Raw genomic sequence first — 18,100 nt, forward strand, 5'->3', positions numbered from 1 at the left:
ACTTTCCAGCAGGGCTATTTAAAGCCGGCCAAGAGCCCAGTGGCCCTTTCTCTCCCTCCCTCCCTCCCCTGGCAGGCTCAGCCCGTCCAGCTGGACTTTCCTCCCGCAGCCATGAGCTCCGGAGCGGCGGCGGGGCCGATCTTCGCCGAGGGCGAGGACTGCAGGGCGGCCTGGCGGGAAGCCACGGCAGGCTACGATGAACCCGATGCCCACCTGGAGATCCTGGGCAAGCCGGTGATGGAGCGCTGGGAGACGCCCTACATGCACTCGCTGGCCACCGTGGCCGCGTCCAAGGGTAACGGGGGGCTCCGGGACGTGCTGGGGGTGCAGCTTCCCCAAAAGCAGCTGGTGTGGGACCCCACTGCATGTGCCCCCCACTGCATGTGGCCCCCGTGCAGTGACGGGGGCAGCAGGGCCATGGTGGCACTTGCGTCCTTGTGTCAGGGATGGGGACATGCAGCCACCTCCCATCCAGGTCCTGCTGATTTGGGGGCTGTTTCCCTGCCCAGCATCTGCCAGTTTTGGGGCTGTTTCCCCTCCCAGGATCTACCACTTTTGGGGCTGTTTCCCTGGCAGAAGGAGGGTTGGACATTGTTTGTTCTCACTGGGATCAACTCGGGGGGGTTTGTTGGGGACAGAGGGCCACTGTGGGAGGGCAGCAGGTGACAGGGACATGAGGCTGCTCCAAAATTCTCCCCTCAGTGCCAGCAGCACCGCGTGTTCCCAACCTCCACCCAAAGAGCCCAGTCTGGGGAAAGAATGGGTCAGAATTCAGTGCCTGGGGGGAGGTTTGAGGCAGAGAAAAGCCGGAGCTGTGAGTGCTGGGTTCCACCTGCAGGCGGCCGCGTGCTCGAGGTGGGGTTTGGCATGGCCATCGCCGCCTCCAAGGTGCAGGAATTCAGCATCGAGGAGCACTGGATCATCGAGTGCAACGAGGGCGTTTTCCGGCGCCTGGAGCAGTGGGCCAAGGCACAGCCACACAAGGTCGGGGGCAGGCTGGGCTGTGCCAGGCTTGGGGGGTACCTGTGGCCCCCCCAGCTCACCCCTGTGCCCCCCACCCACAGGTGGTGCCCCTGAAGGGGCTATGGGAGGACGTGGTGCCAACGCTGCCGGACGGGCACTTCAGTGGTGAGACACCAACAGCAGGATGGGCAGGGGCTGGGCAAAGTGGGGGTGCAGCAAAGCCCAGGGCATCCCAGGACATCCCTGAGCCATGGAAAGGGGGCAGCAGTTTGGCCAGGGCACAGGTGGAGCCCAGATCCTCCCATGGGGCTGGGGACAGGGCACAGCTGTGTCCCTGGGGTGGATCCTTGTCCTGGGGGCCATCACATCGCTGCCTTCCAGGGGTCAGAGACATGGGGAGGGAATTGCAATGGGAACAGAACAATGCCAGGCCGTGGAGAGGGATTTTCCCGGGACACAGGAGCCCCTCAGGGTCTCTCCCAGCTAACGGCCAGCCCCGCGTTCCCGGGCAGGGATCCTGTACGACACCTACCCGCTGTCAGAGGACACCTGGCACACGCATCAATTCAACTTCATCAAGGTGACACCTCGGGGAGCGGCTCTGCGGGGCGGAGCTGGGGCCGGGGGCTGAGCGGGAGGAGCTGACCCGGATTCCCGCATTCCCGGGGCAGGGCCACGCCTTCCGCCTGCTGCGGCCCGGAGGGGTCCTCACCTACTGCAACCTCACCTCCTGGGGGGAGCTGCTCAAGACCAGGTACAGCGACATCGAGAAGATGTTTGAGGTGAGTTGCTGCCCTCCCTGAAGCTGTGCCCGGGGTGAGCCAGAGCACTTCGAGGCTGTGGAACTCATCCGTGGTGATGAGGGAACGCCAGAGGGGAGCTCGGAGGGTTTTTTCACCGGCTGTCCCGTGTCCCTTCTCACATGAGACACCCCAACCCACGGCTGCTCCTCCCTGCCCTCCTCTCCTGCAGGAGACCCAGGTGGGGCCGCTGCTGCAGGCGGGGTTCAGGAGGGAGAACATCAGCACGAGGGTGATGGAGCTGCAGCCGCCCCGCGAGTGCCGCTACTACTCCCACCCCAGGATGATCACACCCACCGTCCTCAAACACTGAGGGGCCAGCCCGGGGAGCAGGAGCTGGGCGTGAGCTGAGGAGGAGGAGGAGAAAAGCTCTGATCTCTTTTAAAGCCCTTGAGAGATGGGTGGAGGCTTGGGATGGATTGCAGGGGACAAAAGGACAGGAAACCCCCTGCCCCAGGAGCCCCCTGCCCTGTGGGGTCTGGGGAAGATTTCACCCTGCTCTGTCCCCTCAACACTTCAAATTCTCAATTAAGCTGGAATTTCAGAGTGTGGTTCAGAGCCTTGGGCCAAACGGGTTCCAGAACCAGCCATTTCCTCTAAAACTGCATCATTTTGAGAAATCACAGGGTGGCTCCCCACAAGAGTCAAATAATCCAAACCAGGTGGGAGAAATGGGGCAATCTGAGGCATTTTGAGGCATTTCAGCTTCTCCTGAAGCAACTCCCCAGGGAAGTTTCCCAACATTTTCGGCCAAAGCCCACAGCAGCAAATCCTGACCCAAACACCCCCTCACAGCTCAATAAATGTTGTTTCCTCTCTTCCCAGAAGGGATAAAGTCCATTAAAAGGAATGAAATACCCAAACTACTGTTCCCGAGCGATTTATTTGTCTTTCCAAAGTGTGTTTGTCCCTCAGGCATGACCATTCCTCATCCCAGGCTTCTGGGATGCATCCAGGACAGGCTGCTTTATCCCTGCCCAGTTAGGAGCTATACATTCAGATTTATTAATCACATTCTGATTTTAAGTATTTGACTGGTTACAGAAACAATTAATTTCTGGCCCCTGTGCACACAAATATTATGGGTTTACTAGATTCTGTGCAGGAATTACCAACAAGGAGCTGGTGATGAGTGAGGGACGAGGTCAAGGAGGGCTCAGGAATCACCTGGACATGTGTTGGGTCTCAAAACTTCCCAACAAAACTAAAAAAAAAAAAAATTCTGGCAATGCCTTTATGTCACAATATGGCATCACCCTCCCTGACAGATTGTCCAGAGCAGAAACCAACTCAGCTCCTGTTTTTTAGCCCAGTTTTTCAGCCCCTCAGATCAGAGGGGTTTATTAAAGACAGAAAAGCACTTGGACCAGGTAGAGTTTTATTGGAAGGTGTGAGGAGCCGGATTTGTGCGTAAATGTGAGCAGTGCCCGGGGACAGTGAGTGGGGACATAAATAAAGGCTATTTCCTGTACCAGATCTGGATCCTCCTCTCCCTCTTGATTTTCCTCTGCAGCTGCAGGATCCCATAGAGCAGAGCCTCAGCTGTGGGTGGGCAACCTGAGAGAGAGAAAGGAGAGAAGGGAAGAAGGGAGGAAGGTCACAGGGCAGGTACCTGCACGGAGCTGGAGCCACCAGCAGAGGTGCCAACCCCAGGACTTATCCCAAAGCTGACTCCCCTCTGGCTTTGTGGCTAGCACAGGCAAGAGTGTAAAGAAACTAAATTGATGCTGCTTATCAAGAAGATCTTAATCAAACATAGCAATTATTTAATTTCAAAGTGTGTCCAAACCCCCCTCCCACCCCACTGACGGTGCCACCACCATCACAACCCTCCCCATCCCACAATCCCTGGAGCTGCTGCAGCTTCCCCACCACTGAAACAGGAAAACCTTTCAAACCTGCACCTGACTGCAGAGGATTCCCCTCTCCCTGCCCTGCTCCCAGCTGGAGCTGCCCCTTACCTGGCACATAAATGTCCACGGGCACGATGCGGTCGCAGCCCCTCACCACGGAGTAGGAGTAGTGGTAGTAGCCCCCACCGTTGGCACAGCTGCAGGACAGGGACAGGGACAGTGTCAGCCCAGGAAGGTGAGCAGGAGGCCAAGGGAAGGTGGCCCTGGGCAGGTGGGCACTGCCAGGCTCAGGGCCACCAGCTCCACAGGTGACACTGCCCCATCACAAGCCCTGCCTGGGAGGGTTTCAGATGAATCCAACCCAACTGAACTGTGCCCATCGCCCTCACAAAGCAGATTCCACAGCCCTCCCTCTCTGCTACAAACCCTTCTGTTTTGCCTCAGAGCTTTCCCAGAATTTGTCCTGTTCCAGCCTGGATTGGCTACCCTCAGCCAGTGGGGACAAGAAAACTTGTGGGGACAATTGTGAGAATCATGGAATCATTGAGGGTGGAAAAGACCCCTGAGACCATGGAGTCCAACTGAGTCCCCCCATGGAGCAGATTCCATCTGAGTCCCCCCATGGAGCAGATTCCAGCACAGCAGAAGCAGTTTGAAAGCCAAAAGCAAACTCTGGCATTCTGGGTATTTGCAAGTTTAGCAGCTGCAAAGCCCCTGAATCCCTCCCTGGGAGGATTCACACAGACCATTCCAGAAGAACTCAGAAACACAAACAAGCAAAGAATTCCCCCCACGGCACCGAGGACATCCCAGCACTCACCTCCCCATGGACACCACGTAGCGAGGCTCTGGCATCTGGTCATAGACCTGCAGAACAGGGATGTTTGGGGTGATCCCAGCTCCCCACACCGTGCCTGAGCTCCCTGAGCTCCCCGTGCTCCCCGTACCTTGCGCAGCGCCGGGGCCATTTTGTTGGTCAGGGTCCCTGCCACGATCATGACATCGGCCTGGCGGGGGCTGGCCCGGAACACGACCCCGAAGCGATCCATGTCGTAGCGAGGGGCTGCCATGTGCATCATCTCCACGGCACAGCAGGCCAGCCCGAAGGTCATGGGCCACAGGGAGCTCTGTGGGGACAGCCAGGAGCTCAGGGACAGCGAGGGTGACACACACAAAGGGAGAGCTCGAGGTACTGGGAGCAAAACGCTCGGTGCTGGGGGAGTGGATACAGGGAGAGCTCCAGAGCTGCTCCCCTGACACTGCTGAAGCCACCTCAGAGCCACCCAGGGACAGCAGAGAGGGGACAGCTCAGAGCCACCCAGGGACAGCAGAGAGGGACAGCTCAGAGCCACCCAGGGACAGCAGAGAGGGACAGCTCAGAGCCACCCAGGGACAGCAGAGAGGGGGGACAGCTCAGAGCCACCCAGGGACAGCAGAGAGGGGACAGCTCAGAGCCACCCAGGGACAGCAGAGAGGGGACAGCTCAGAGCCCCATGGGGACACTGGTGTCTCAGGTCAGGGACAGCTCAGAGCCCCATGGGGACAGCAGAGAAGGGACAGCTCAGAGGCCCATGGGGACACTGGTGGCCAGAGAAGGACCAGCCCAGCCAAGGCAGAGCACAGCAGACCCAGGGCACTGTCACTCGTGTCACCCTTCTGCACAGGCAGAGCAGCTGCTCAGGGCAGGGACAAATCCAGAAGTGCCTTTTCCTGGTGACCAAAGGGCAGTTCCAGACCCCCCCACACCCTCAGCACTTTCAGCCCATGTCCCACACTGTCACTGGACCCCAGTGTCACCCTCTGGCCACAGAACTTGGCCAAGGGAGCTCTAAGTCTATTTTTATCCTGAGCAGGAGGTGCCTCTGGTGTGTCCCCCTCTGTCCCTGGATGCCAGGGAGCCTGGTGGCTCAGGGACTCACCCGCCGTGCCCAGTTGACCAGGTCATCGAGCTTGGCAATGACATACTCGCCACGGCTGCTGGGGACATAGGACTTCCTCTGGACAACAGCAGAGCTCTTCTGGACCTGGACAGAGCTGAAAGGAACCATCACTCTGCAGTTATTTCCTTGCAGAATCAGCGTTTAACCCTCCATGGGGCTGTGACTCCCTGAGGAATGACAATGCCACCCCTCTGTTTGTAGCAGAGGATTCTCTCCAGTGTGGGATCTGTGGGTTTGGTGCTTGGGCAGAGACCCTCAGCCATACCCCAACCACAGAGAGCCCCTGCCTCTTCCAGGGCTCCCAGAACCCCCGGATTTTGGCAGGGAAGGGAGGAGACACCTCACAGGAGGTGACACTGGGAACCCCCGCCCGGGGATGGTGGCACAACCGGCTGTTCCCTGTCCCCAGGGCAGGAGCTGTCACCTGTCAGCGCGATCGGCCGCCGGCGTCTGATGGAGCAGCTGGGCGTGCACGGGACTCACAGAGCAGGGCCTGGGGACAGAAAGGGCCCGCACAGGGTGACAGGGTGACAGAGCCCCCGCGACGCACCAGAGCCCCCGCGGGAGCCAGTGCTCCACAAACCCCAGCGGGGAAGGAGCCCCCCACTGACCCCCGCAGCCCGGGGAGCCGTTCACCCGCGGCTCTGGGGTGCCCCCACCCATCACCCCCAGCCCCGGGGTCAGCGCTGTCACCGGCCCGCCCCCCCCTGCCCCCGGGGTCCCACCGCCCCAGTGCCCCCAGCCCGGCGCTCACCGCCAGCCCAGCACACCGTGCGCGGGGAGCCGGAGACCTGCAAGAGAGGACGGGAGAGCTCAGCCCGGCTGCGGGCCACGGCCGGGGCTGGGAACGGCCTGGTGTCCCCTCAGGGCTCCCCCCCGGTCACTCCCTCGGCGGAGGGCCGAGGGCTTGTTTCGGTGCCCAGACCGCTCCCGCTCCCGGTCCCGCTCCCAGTCCCCATCCCCGTTCCCGTTCCCGTCCCCGGTCCCGTCCCCAGTCCCGCTCACGGCCCAGCGCCGCCATCTCTCCGCAGCCCTTCAGGCAACCTCTGCGCGCGGTGCACCCGCTAAAGGGGCCCGCGCGACACCGCCTCAGCGCTCCGGCGGGAAACGCGTCCCCGGCGAGGGGTTCCGGAGGCACCCTCGGGCTCCGCCGCGGCCCGCGGCAAAAAGACCCCAAAGCGATCCCAAAACAATCCCGGGCGGAGCCGGCGTCCCGGAACCGCCTCAGGACGGAGCGGGGAGGGCCTGTCCCGATGCTGCGGAGCCACGGTAGCGTAGAAAAATAGATAGCAGTCGTCCCTGGGTGGGCTCGAACCACCAACCTTTCGGTTAACAGCCGAACGCGCTAACCGATTGCGCCACAGAGACCGCGCTGCCGCCGGCTTTCGCCTGACGCCGTGTCCCGGCTGTCTGGGCCGCACCTGCCCTGCATCCCACAGTCGTGTCTCACATCCCGGCTGTCCCTTGTCCCAGAAGCCGCCCCTCTGTCCCCACATGTTCCTCCCAGTGTCCCTCGTGTCCCCCCGCCCGGCGGAGGGCCACCGGCTGTGACCAGTGGGGGGGCGGAGCTTATCCGCATAGCCGAAATAGCTCAGTTGGGAGAGCGTTAGACTGAAGATCTAAAGGTCCCTGGTTCGATCCCGGGTTTCGGCAGAAGCTTTTTCCCACCCCCTCCCTGCCGGGACTTGGGTTGTAAAAGCACTCTTTTTACCCCAAAACACCTTCGAGGCTTCGGAGCTCGTTCCCCCCCCCCCTCACCAAACTCTGCACTTGATCGTTTTAATATCCTGGGAAACACACACACACAACAGGGAGGGGCAAAGGACTGTGGGCTGTAACACTGGATTAATGATAAATATTATTAAATAAATATGAATTAATAATAAATATGAGTTAATGATCTTACACTGAGCATTGAGGAGACAGCTGAGGAAACATGGATTAATTAACACTGGACAATCACAAGCAGAGGTGGTGTGTGTCAGCCCATTTTAAATAAAGCACAAGAACAAAACCCAGTGAGTCCATTTCCCAGTGATTCATAATGTGAGACTGAGACAGACAGTTTTTATGCATCAGATAAAGCTGTAAGATCCTATATTCACCTGCTGTAACACTGGGGTTGAAGCACCACCCACCACAGATTAAAATAATAACACAAAAGCAGCAAATGTTGATGATTCACTTCATCCCACTTTATTAAGTCCACGTGATTGATACATGGTGAGGCTGGGCCTGGTGCCCAGTCCCAGTGAGTGACTGGTGGGGCAGCACTGGAAGGGGGTGGCACAAGGTCAGGATGATGCCTGCAAGTGCCCGAGGCCAAGCTGGAGGGGCTTGGAGCACCCAGGGACAGTGGGAGGTGTCCCAGCCCCTGGCTGGCCTTTAAGGTCCCTTCCAGCTCAAACCATTCCAGGATTCCACAGCTGCAGTGAAGGTGAGGTGAGGTGGTTCTGCTTCTGTGCAGGGGCCTGGAGCAGGATTACAGCAGCACTCAGGGAGTTTTGATGGAGAAGGGAACACAGGATTCGTGTAAAGGAGGGGGGAGTTGACCCCCATTCCAAATTACCCCAGAGCACTGGGATGACGGGCAGGCAGTCCCTCCCCAACCTCTCATCTCCAAAGGGAAAGTGCCACTCACAGCTCTCAGTTAACTCCATCATTAATTTTTTATCCTAAGCCACAACATTCATTATTTCTCCTCACAGGCCTTAATAAACCCCTCACACTTCCTGGCCTGTCCCTATAATTGAGGTACTTGAGATAACGGGAAGAAGGAGTCCACGGAAAAACTCATTAGAGAGCACAGAGCAATTAGAAGTGTAATTACAATATATTCAGATAATTACTACAGCCAGGATAGACATCTGGATCCCAATTTCAACTTCTTCATTTCAAATCATCTTGGGTTTTACTGGACAAGCAAGGAGATCATATTTCATTATCACAGAGAAACCCTAATCAGGATTTATGTATCATTTATCATTATTCATCATTAATTAGTTCTTGGTGACACTGCTTCCATGTGCCACAGCTCCAACAAAGGTGAGCAGGGAGCTGGGCAGGATTAAATTGAGAAATTAGACGAGAAAAAGACAATTAAAAGCCTCCCAAAATTCACAGAATTGTGAATTTATTGCCTCAGAAGAGGCAATAAACCAGCATTCCACTGGTTCAGGCAGAGGAAAAGGGAATGTTTTTGTTTAAGCAAACCTGGATTCCTTCTCCATGGAATTTTACTTGTCATAACAAAACAAGAACCCAAATCTTTGTGATCCAGGTGGCAGCTCTGGGCACCAATCTGATTTCCCACCTTTGGAGATCCATGAGGCAGGAAGGGTGAACCAGGAACCCCCTGGTTTTTATCAGGAGCAGGGAGGCCACCAGGCACCACAGAGCAGGACCAGATCCCTTCCCAAGTTGGGTGTTTGGCTAAAAGAACCCACGTGGAAGTCGGTGGAGCAGCAGAAGCTCTGCACAGCCCTGGGGGTCTCTGGCAGCCCCCCAGGAGGGCACTGATGGATGAGGATCCAGTGGATCCTGAACACAGTGAGGCCATGAAGCAGCAAGAGCTGGGAGCAGAGGATTTGGGAATATACACACAGACTTTACAAAGAATGCCACGTTTTATACAAATCACCACTGGTTATTTACACCTGGCCCCAGGACAGCCCCGCCCACTCCTCAGCTCTCTGCAGGCTCTGCCTCAGTCTTGAGCTTTTTGCTTCCCAGAACTTGTTCATCAAACAATTCCCTCTCTCTGGAAAGAAAAACATAGAAAATTTTAAATTAAAACAGAGTATTATTGTCCAGATTACATCCCCTGGGCCAATTAAATTCACAGGGTTGGAGTAGCTCAACTGGGACATTTTCTACATTTTGTCCCTCAAAGGAGGAGGACACAGAGCTCTTCTGGCCTCACCCGAAACCTTTTCAGTATCCAACAAGAAAAGAGTAAAAACCCTTGGAAAATCCTGAAAACAAATCTACCTTTTGCTCACAGGTGGTCCTTTGATGTACTTCTCTTCTGCCTTCTCATAATCAATGTCATCCACAGCAGCAATGGCACAGATGATGGCCTAGAAAAGCATTTAATAATGAATAATAATAATAATAATAATTAATAAGCAAAACTAAACCATAGCCAGGGATTTGATACTGCCTCAGCTGAGCACGTTTTGAGAACAGGGTTCCTCGATAACTTAAAAAACTTGGATGAAACTGTTAATTGAGTGCCTGAAAATCTTAAATAAAAAATATGAAATTGTTCTCTATCCTCCCCTGGGGTTATTTTTATCCTCAGATTAAAATATTCTTCATAGTAATTTTGTTTCTACACGAGTTAATGTTCTCCTGGGAAAATTCCTGGGAAGAACACAAGGTATCCACAACAACTGCAAGAACAGCCAACTCACCACCCCCCACCTCACACACACAAAGGACCAAGAAAACCCTGAGAAGTTGCCAAATTAAATAAAAAAACCCCAAAACAAAGCTTTGAAGTATTTCAGAGGTAATTAAAACACATCAGGAAACTATCAGTCTGCTTTTAAAAACAACTATCTACCTGAAGCTTCTCCTTTCTGTGTTTAAAAATGAGCATTTGAGTGACTCAAGCTGTAGGCAGGGGTGAACATTCCTGCCTGGCTCAGTTCTGGGAACTCTCCCCACGTCACAACAAAGGAATAAATAATGGGAATTAGTGTCATTTATCACTCCCCAGTTCATTTTCCCCCTGTTTCATGCTCATTCACCTCAGGTAAAAGCACATCTGAGATGAATCTGATGCCATCCCCCAGGATCTGGTGCAGGTTCTTGGTGTCCATCTCCCTGTACACCTCTTTCAGGTACCCAACCACCAGGTCCAGCTGCTCCTCATCCTCCAGGTAAGTCTCCACACAGGTAATGTACCGGCTGGAATTCAGGAATTTCTTCAGCCAGCGGGATTGTTTCCCACTTTTCAAGATCCCCAAGAGATGCTCTTCAGCCCCTTTGGTCTTCACTATGAACTCCACCAGCTTTTTGTTCTCCCTGTCCCTGGCAGCTCTGGTCCTGTCAGGGAGGAGCTTCCTCGGGGGTTTTTGGGGGGAGGTGTCTGAGGAAGACTCTCCAGCCCCTTCCTCCCCTGTGTTTGGGAATGCCATCTGCACCACACTCTGGTAGCCCTGTTTCCTCACTGGGTAGCCTGAAAGAGAAACCACAAGAATTTCTATTTAAATGGGTTTTCAAAAATGACAAAGGGTTTTCAGAGCCATATCAATAGAAAATAAGGAATTTTTATTGCTGAGAGGAGTTTTTACCCAGCCAAGAGAATTCCCAAAGGGATGGATTCACTTACTGATATCAGCAGCAAAATACTCCAGGAAGGATCCGGTGAAAGAACGACAGCCTAAAAACCCAAAAGGGGCAGAGATCAGTTCCATTCACCCAGGAATTAAAGCTTGGGGTTCCCTTCTCCTGCTGGATCTCAGGATGAGATCCCAGAGCAGCTGGGAGTGTCCAACACCAGGCTGGACAGGGCTTGGAGCACCCTGGGACAGAGGAAGGTGTCCCTGCCCATGGCAGGGGGGACTGGATGGGGCTGAAGGTCCTTCCCACCCAAACCTTCCTGGGATTTGGTGATTCCATGGTCACCTGCCCCTCCTTACCCACTCGGATCCGATAGTCCTGGATCAGCTGGAGGCACCACTCAATTTCCCTGGAATAATTCTCCTTGGCTCGTTCCTGCAAAACAAGAAGGATTTTCTGTCCCAAATCCAGCAGCTCTCCAACAGCTTCAGCCAAGGATGCCAAGCAGGGAACAGAAATGGCCCATGACAATTCTTCCTCACAGTAAAACAGCTCCTGCCAGAGCTGTCACAGGGATGAGAGTGGCTTTGAGGGGGTCAAGCCCCACATTGCCCCCCTGGCCATTTATATCCTGAATTTCCCACTGCATTTGCCCAAGCCCTGCAGTTCCACATCTCTGGGATACTCACAATGAGCTCCTGCTTCTCCTCACAGTCCAAGTGCTTCAGGCTCTTCAGAGACACTGAGAAACTTTTAAAGAAACACAGTCAGAGGTGCAACTCAACTGCCCCACTTCCCTCTTCATTTACTGCAGTTCTGCTTCTCCCTGAAAATCCCATTTCCCAAGGAATTAAGGAGCACAAAGTTGAATGGTTTTTGCTTCCAGAGCAAGTTCAAAGTATGGAATCTTCTAACAAATGAGAAGTACCTGATTTAGTGAAAAGTTAAAGGCAGCTCAGTGTTTCCAGAAAGTCTGGGCAGGACAAGGAAAACACTGGCTGCATTCCAGGGATTTTTTTCATTTTGTTTTGGACTCCTCAGCTCTTCCCAGGGACTGGGAGCTGCCTCAACCTGCAGCATGACAAAGCACCTACAACCCTCACCTGCCCCAGCCCCTCCCTCCCAGATCAAGCTGGAGAGGACTGTCCTCACCCTGCACCAGGAAAAGGGCACAGCACATGGAATATCAGAGACTGCAAACCCAGGATGGGATGAAAATCCACAATTACCCTTTTTTCTTCTCATTTGTGGTGCCGTCTATGAAGAGCACACAGGCCCTCCGGTGCTTCCTCTTCACTGCTTTCACCTGGAGGGAGGATAAAGCCTCAAAAATCCGAATCTTGATAAAGCAGGGATATTTTTTCTGTGGATATCACCCACTACAAACCATAATTAAATTTTTCCTGTTGCTGTAACTTTCCTTTATTACACAAAAATGAAGAACTCAAGCAGAAGCTGCAACCAGTTCCCCCAGGGGAGCATTTTTAGTGCACAAAGGGCCTTCCCCTTTCTTTTGCAAATTGGGAACCAAGTTCTGCTCCATGACAAAGGAACTGGGCTAAGCCCACGCTCTGTACAAACACGTGTGAATTGACCACATTTTGAGTGCTTTTAGCACAAATTTACTCCTATCAGTTTTGAAATGCTTCTACTGGAAGGTCTTTAATACTTTCAGGAAGGGCAAAAGTCACTGCAGAACTGGGAGTTGCTCCTTATCGGGCTATGAGGAGGCAGGAGCTGCTCTTACCACGGCTGGCCAGTAGGGATACCGCCGCAGCTTGCACCACACCAACATCCCTTCCTCGAAGAATTTGGGTTCTGGTGTGAAAAAGAAGGGAAATTTTCCTTAAAAACAATCAAAAAAAACCAGATGCTGCCCCTTTCTTCTTCTCCTCCAAGAGAAACTCCAGGAGTTTCTCTTCAGTGCTTTTACAGTGACCCCCAAATGCAGTACAGGGAGTCCTGAACTGAAACCCAGCAACTTCAATGCCAGGCCCTTGGCCAGTTTCAGGGATTTTCATTTCATTCTGCAGCAAAATGCCCGATGGACCCAGGAAATGCAATTTATCCCAAGCCTGGACACAGCTGGATCCCCTCCTGGAACCCCCAGGGATTGCAGGCAAACTGAAGCTCCCACAGCAGGAAGAGCCTCAGCCCTGCTGATGTCTCACCTCGATGGGACAGAACACTGGGGAAATTTTCCTCCTCTTCATCTGCCAGAGGCGAGAGTGGAGGGAGGCTCTCTGAGGAAACTCTCCTGGAAGACATCCCAGAGGGTTCCAGCCCTGCCAATAGCACCAGGATCCAGGGATTAGGACAGGATCAGCTTCAGAGCAGGTGAGACACACCTGAGTGTGACCCAGAGGGGACCTGACACACTTGCACACTTCTAATTAGGGAATCCTAATTCCCTGATCACGTGGATAAAAGAGGGAAAGGGGAAAGAATGGGGCTGGTCTCAGGACCCTGCACCTCCTCATTCAAAACCATTTAATCTCAACTTAGCAGACAGCAGTAAGGGAAAACAAGTGTGAGCTCAAAAAAACCCCCAAGTTTTCCATGGAAAACCCCAAGCAACTCCAGACAACCCAACCACCACCCAAGGCCTCCCAGGCACTGAAGGGATCAGCATTTCTGCTTCCCAGGAATGGAAACCAAAAGGAATTAAATCACCAATTCAGGAGCCACTTCCCCAAAAGAAAAGCAACATTCCAAGGTAAGAGGGCTCACCACCCACATGGGATGAGGGTTTCCCTTCCCCACCTTCATCCTCCTCGGAGTCAGGGGCTTTATTCCCAGCCAGGTGTGAGGGATCCTGGTTTTCCTCCTCTGGAGGCTGAGGGAAGGCACCAGAAGGGCCAGGTGAGGATCCAGAGTGGTTCCTGCATTTCCTGTCTGTGCCTGAGGCCACAGCTGCCCCATCCGGGTGTTTTCCACCCTCTGCCTCTCTCCTCCCATCCAGCTGCTTTGCCAGGCTCTCACTCTCACTGCTGATGCTTTTCTCCAACTCATCCGAGGCAGTTTCACAGGAGGAATCCAGGAATGCTCTCCCAGGCTGAGTTCCTTTCTTTCTGGAAGGTTCCATGGTGCCAGATTTAGAGGAGACAGAGGGAGACCCCTCCTCAGGAGCCACCTGTGCTTGATCCTGGGGGGAATCATCTCTACACCTTTTCCTTCCTTGCTGACTTCTTCCAGCTTCTGACTTACAGGAGACTCCATTCCCCATTTTGGGCTGGATTTTCTTCTGTCTGGGTGATGATTTTGGTTCTGGTTTTTTGCAGTTGTGACTGTCAGGGGCTGGTGCCACACTCGAGTCCCTGGCACCGTACCTGGCAGGGCTTGTGCCACTTCCAGGTGCTTTTCCACTCCTCCCTGGAGCCACAGAACCTCCCTGGCTGCGTGCTTTGGGATCATCCTTCAGCTCACAGTTATTTTGGGGTTTCCTTTTCCTCTTGGCAGCCTCATGCTCTGACTTTTTCGAGCGAGAGCGCAACAAGAAGCCGTGGGAGGGGGTGGGTGGGGCAGATTTCTCCCGGGAAAATTCGGGATTTGGTCCTTCTGCAGGTGGCATTTGACTGCTGGAGTCAGTCTCCTGGAGAATATCCAGGGCAATTTTAAGGGAACAGCGATATTGCAGCTCCTCCACGGCCTCACTCATGGTTTTCTTTTGCTCTGATGAGGAAAAATATTCAATAAATGAAATTATCCTCATTATTCTATCATAAACAAAAGGTATTATTAAAAAAATAATAACTGTTACTCATGCTGTTTCTTTTAAGGGGCATTTTTTACTACTTAAATCACCCACAATTCCCATGGCAAAGGATGGAGACACACAAAGACCAAACTGGAAATGCCTCATTTTGAGAGAAACTCACATTTCTTCACAATCCCTCCTACAAACCACCCCAGGGAAGAGGAAAATGATACATTTTTAACCTATTTTCCAGCTTTATGGAAAAGGGGAAAAGAAAATAAGTGAAATACAGAAGTTTTATCCTCCCAGGCTGTGTTTTTGTAGGGATTTTACACCCAGAAACGACACAAAGCAGCACATTTGGGGCTGAGTTTTCAGAGGTATTTTACACCCAGAAACGACACAAAGCAGCACATTTGGGGCTGAGTTTTCAGAGGTATTTTACACCCAGAAACGACACAAAGCAGCACATTTGGGGCTGAGTTTTCAGAGGTATTTTACACCCAGAAACGACACAAAGCAGCACATTTGGGGCTGAGTTTTCAGAGGTATTTTACACCCAGAAACGACACAAAGCAGCACATTTGGGCCCCTCCCTCCTCACCCAGGGTGGAGGCGATGGCCTTGATCCGCTCCTCTGTCAGGGGAACCACGTTTGCCGAGCTCACACTGACCCTGGAACACAAAAAGGTGACTGGAACCTGCAGCAAAACACTCCCAGCACCACAAAACTGCTCTCAGACAGCAAAAACCCCAAACATTCCCTCCCCCAACCGGTCCTTGCTAGGGTTAAACAACTAAACCTTCTGCAAATCCAGGATCTCATCTCACAGGCACCTTCAGATAACAGGTTTCCTTTCTTCCCCTTATTTTTTTAACCTCTTAGAATGCAAATGTGTGAGAGGAACAAGGATACTCAACTGCTTCTCCAAGCCGAGGATTTCAGCTTTAAATCCCATCCTTTTTGGGGTGGCATCGGGACTGCTCCCAGCAACTCCAGGTTTGCACAAAACCTACATTAAAAGTGAGAAATCCTCATTGAAAATCCTGACCAACAGCAAAACGTTTATCCAAGAGCAACTTGACAGCGCCTGGGAGCAAAATCCCAGGATGGACTGGGTGGGAAGGGAGCTTAAATCCCATCTCATCCCACCCCAGCCAGGGGCAGGGATTCCTTCACTGTCCCAGGCTGCTCTGGAAATCCATCCCAGGGCTCCACCACCCTCACAGGGAGGAATTTTTTTCCCACTGCCCCCATCCAACCCTGCCCCCTGACAGTGAGAAGTTATTCCATCGCTCCAGGCCCTCTCCATTTTTCCTGTTGGCATCTCCACAGCTCAGACAAGTTCAGACACGTCAGCTGGGACCTCTCTCTTCCTTCCTGCCCTGCTCCAAGCAATCTCCACAAACATTTCCTCATTCCTCCTTACCTTGGCTGGCCACAAACGCCTCTTCCACTTGCAGAGAATGAACTCTTGGTCAGTCATGGCTGAGCTTCACGAGCTAAAGAGCAACACCAAGGTGCTCTGAGGGGGAAAAAAAGGGAATAAAGGAGTCACCCACCTTTGGCCACTGTGGTCTTTGTTTTTTGAAGGAAATACAGGATTTAATCAAACACATTACTACAGTTATTATTGTTCTACCTTCGGGATCACTATACTGATATCACCCTGCAGCTTCTCCAATATTATATCTTAAATTCCATTTTTCTGTAGAAGCTGTGGCTGCCCCATCCCTGGAAGTGTCCAAGGCCAGGTTGGACAAGGTTTGGAGCAACCTGGGATAGTGGAAGGGATGGGACTGGATGGGCTTTAGGTCCTTCCAACCCAAACAATCCCAGAATTCGAGAATTCCATCATTCCAGGAGCACAAGTGGCTCTCGCTGTGTGAGGAAAATAATATCAGCAATTACACAATGCAGCCATGGGCCTGCCCAATCCACAGCTTCCTGCGACCAAACCCTGAAAACAGGGAACTACACCCTAAAAATAACGCGCTGCAAAGACTTTTTACACCTCATTTGATCCCAACTTTTACAGACGATTTGCAACAGAAACCTGAGCAGAGCGGCCTCAGACCCCGCAGGGGTTCCTCAAGGGCTTTAAAAAAAACACATATTAAAGATCTTCCTGTACTTACAAGGTCCAGGTGCTGCGATGGCCGCGGCTCCGGGATCGCAGCCCTGCGGAGGGAGAGAGGGAGGCACGGACGAGGGGCCGTTAGGGGCGCCCGGAACGGCGGGGCCGGTGCGGGACCCCCCAGAGGCGGCGCGGGGACAGCGGGAACCGCCCGGCCCCAAAAACCCACGTGAGGGGAGGGACGGGACGCACAAACCCCCCCGAACCGTGAGGGGAGGGACGGGACCCTCCCCCAAACCGCCCTCGGTCAGGGCAGAGACCCCCAGAGTGCCGCACTCGGTGAGGGACGGGACAAGGCCCCCAAAGCCGAACCGGTGAGGGGAGGGACGGGACGGGACCCCCAGTCCAGAGCCCCCTCCGTAAGGGATGGGATCCCAAACCCCCCTCCGGGCGGGATGGAACCGTCCAAGCGCCCCGTGAGGGGAGGGACGGGACCCCTCAACACCCTCCCTTCACAGGGGTCCCTCCCTCAACCTTCCCTGCTGAGGGGAGGGACGGGACCCCTCAACACCCTCCCTTCACAGGGGTCCCTCCCTCAACCTTCCCTGCTGAGGGGAGGGACTGGACCCCCCAAAACGCCTCAGGGAAGGGAGGGACGGGACCTCTCAATGCCTTCCCCTCACAGGGGTCGCCCCCCAAACCTTCCCTAGTGAGGCGAGAGACGGGACCCTCCAAAACGCCTCGGGGAGGGCAGAGACGAAGGCCCTCGCTTCGCCCGGTCACAGGACGGGCGGGACGCCCAAACCACAACCCCGGTGCCGGTGATGGCCCCCAGACCCTCGTGTAACCCCAGACTCCGCTTTAAGGCTCGGTGAGAGGGGGGGGCACCGTTACCGTGCGCGCTCCCGACAACGCCGCCCCCCGCGCGCGCCGCCGTCGCCGCCCGACACACGAGGGTCTGCGCATGCGCCGCGCGCACAGCCCGGCACCGTCCCCCCCGGACCAATCAGCGAGCGCCGCCTGGCGCCCCGCCCTCCCCGCCGTGGCCAAAACACGAGGCTTAGCCAATCAGAGCGCACGCTGCTGCCTTAGTCACGCCCACCGCTGTTTCTATTGGCCAGTTGGGCGGAAGCCGCGCCTAGTTTGGGGAGGGCGGGTGAGGTGCGGCATGGCAACGGGGCCAGTGACGTCATAGGTAGGAGCTGTGACGTCATGTGGCGGTTTGGGCCGGAACTGCGAGCCCGGCCATGGGCAGGGACAGCGTTGTGAAAAATGTGTATTTTATGATCGGCTTTTGGCAAATATTCAAATGAATATTGTATGTGTTGTGTTAGAAAGCGTGTTAATGTTCTTAAGTAGTGCGTTAAATACAGTTTTAGGTTATAAGGTTAAAATAAAAACTGTGCTCTGTGTGATATTTTTTTTAAGAAAGGAATGAGGTACTCGCACCAGACAGCAGGCACAGGACACCTGAATCTTT

At 54.1% G+C, this 18,100-nt stretch overlaps 3 protein-coding genes and 2 non-coding genes across 6 annotated transcripts; 2 read left to right on the plus strand and 3 right to left on the minus strand.

The window, feature by feature from the left end:
* The first annotated feature begins 31 nt into the window (after nt 1-31).
* Nucleotides 32-2,626, plus strand: GAMT (guanidinoacetate N-methyltransferase). The gene is made up of 6 exons (XM_050986272.1): nt 32-295; nt 839-984; nt 1,065-1,128; nt 1,476-1,543; nt 1,635-1,745; nt 1,936-2,626. Exons 1-6 carry the CDS (start codon nt 112-114, stop codon nt 2,074-2,076), a joined length of 714 nt encoding a protein of 237 aa, XP_050842229.1. The 5' UTR covers nt 32-111; the 3' UTR covers nt 2,077-2,626.
* Nucleotides 2,627-3,124: 498 nt separating this feature from the next.
* Nucleotides 3,125-6,683, minus strand: NDUFS7 (NADH:ubiquinone oxidoreductase core subunit S7). Its single transcript, XM_030232086.2, has 8 exons — nt 6,562-6,683; nt 6,311-6,347; nt 5,981-6,049; nt 5,536-5,650; nt 4,564-4,743; nt 4,437-4,483; nt 3,725-3,813; nt 3,125-3,320 (listed from the first exon to the last, which is right to left on the minus strand). The coding sequence occupies exons 1-8, from the start codon at nt 6,575-6,577 to the stop codon at nt 3,223-3,225; spliced, it is 651 nt and encodes a 216-aa protein (XP_030087946.1). The 5' UTR covers nt 6,578-6,683; the 3' UTR covers nt 3,125-3,222.
* Nucleotides 6,684-6,850: 167 nt separating this feature from the next.
* TRNAN-GUU (transfer RNA asparagine (anticodon GUU)) lies at nt 6,851-6,924 on the minus strand. The gene has a single exon. It is a non-coding gene; the product is annotated as a tRNA-Asn (tRNA).
* A 212-nt stretch (nt 6,925-7,136) lies between these two features.
* Nucleotides 7,137-7,209, plus strand: TRNAF-GAA (transfer RNA phenylalanine (anticodon GAA)). The gene has a single exon. It is a non-coding gene; the product is annotated as a tRNA-Phe (tRNA).
* A 520-nt stretch (nt 7,210-7,729) lies between these two features.
* PWWP3A (PWWP domain containing 3A, DNA repair factor) lies at nt 7,730-17,606 on the minus strand. Of its 2 annotated transcripts, XM_030232809.2 has the most exons (16): nt 17,515-17,604; nt 16,682-16,724; nt 15,973-16,068; nt 15,464-15,555; nt 15,147-15,217; nt 14,013-14,517; nt 13,609-13,916; nt 13,017-13,130; nt 12,593-12,663; nt 12,075-12,151; nt 11,535-11,595; nt 11,205-11,280; nt 10,895-10,945; nt 10,311-10,741; nt 9,547-9,635; nt 7,730-9,316 (listed from the first exon to the last, which is right to left on the minus strand). In XM_030232809.2, exons 3-16 carry the CDS (start codon nt 16,027-16,029, stop codon nt 9,241-9,243), a joined length of 2,079 nt encoding a protein of 692 aa, XP_030088669.1. In that variant the 5' UTR covers nt 16,030-16,068; nt 16,682-16,724; nt 17,515-17,604; the 3' UTR covers nt 7,730-9,240. The 2 variants fall into 2 exon arrangements, with proteins under 2 accessions (XP_030088669.1, XP_009095155.1); XM_009096907.4 differs by having other exon boundaries at nt 13,609-14,517; nt 17,515-17,606.
* Nucleotides 17,607-18,100: the final 494 nt, after the last annotated feature.

Source organism: Serinus canaria, chromosome 28 (assembly GCF_022539315.1).
Source record: "Serinus canaria isolate serCan28SL12 chromosome 28, serCan2020, whole genome shotgun sequence".
NCBI lineage: Eukaryota > Metazoa > Chordata > Aves > Passeriformes > Fringillidae > Serinus > Serinus canaria.

Bases quoted from the DNA above. Each gene is read 5' to 3' on its own strand.
- PWWP3A (XM_009096907.4), bottom strand. From the start codon at position 16,029: ATGACTGACCAAGAGTTCATTCTCTGCAAGTGGAAGAGGCGTTTGTGG. The intron at 12,664-13,016 runs GTGAGACATCAG...TTTTCACACCAG, and splicing joins CAGTGTTCTGTCCCATCGAG to AACCCAAATTCTTCGAGGAA. The intron at 10,946-11,204 runs GTAAGGAGGGGC...TTGGGTTTTTAG, and splicing joins GGACTATCGGATCCGAGTGG to GCTGTCGTTCTTTCACCGGA.
- GAMT (XM_050986272.1), top strand. From the start codon at position 112: ATGAGCTCCGGAGCGGCGGCGGGGCCGATCTTCGCCGAGGGCGAGGAC. The intron at 1,129-1,475 runs GTGAGACACCAA...GTTCCCGGGCAG, and splicing joins GCCGGACGGGCACTTCAGTG to GGATCCTGTACGACACCTAC. The intron at 1,544-1,634 runs GTGACACCTCGG...TTCCCGGGGCAG, and splicing joins ATCAATTCAACTTCATCAAG to GGCCACGCCTTCCGCCTGCT.
- NDUFS7 (XM_030232086.2), bottom strand. The intron at 6,050-6,310 runs GTGAGCGCCGGG...TTCTGTCCCCAG, and splicing joins CACGGTGTGCTGGGCTGGCG to GCCCTGCTCTGTGAGTCCCG. The intron at 4,484-4,563 runs GTACGGGGAGCA...CCTGTTCTGCAG, and splicing joins TGGCCCCGGCGCTGCGCAAG to GTCTATGACCAGATGCCAGA.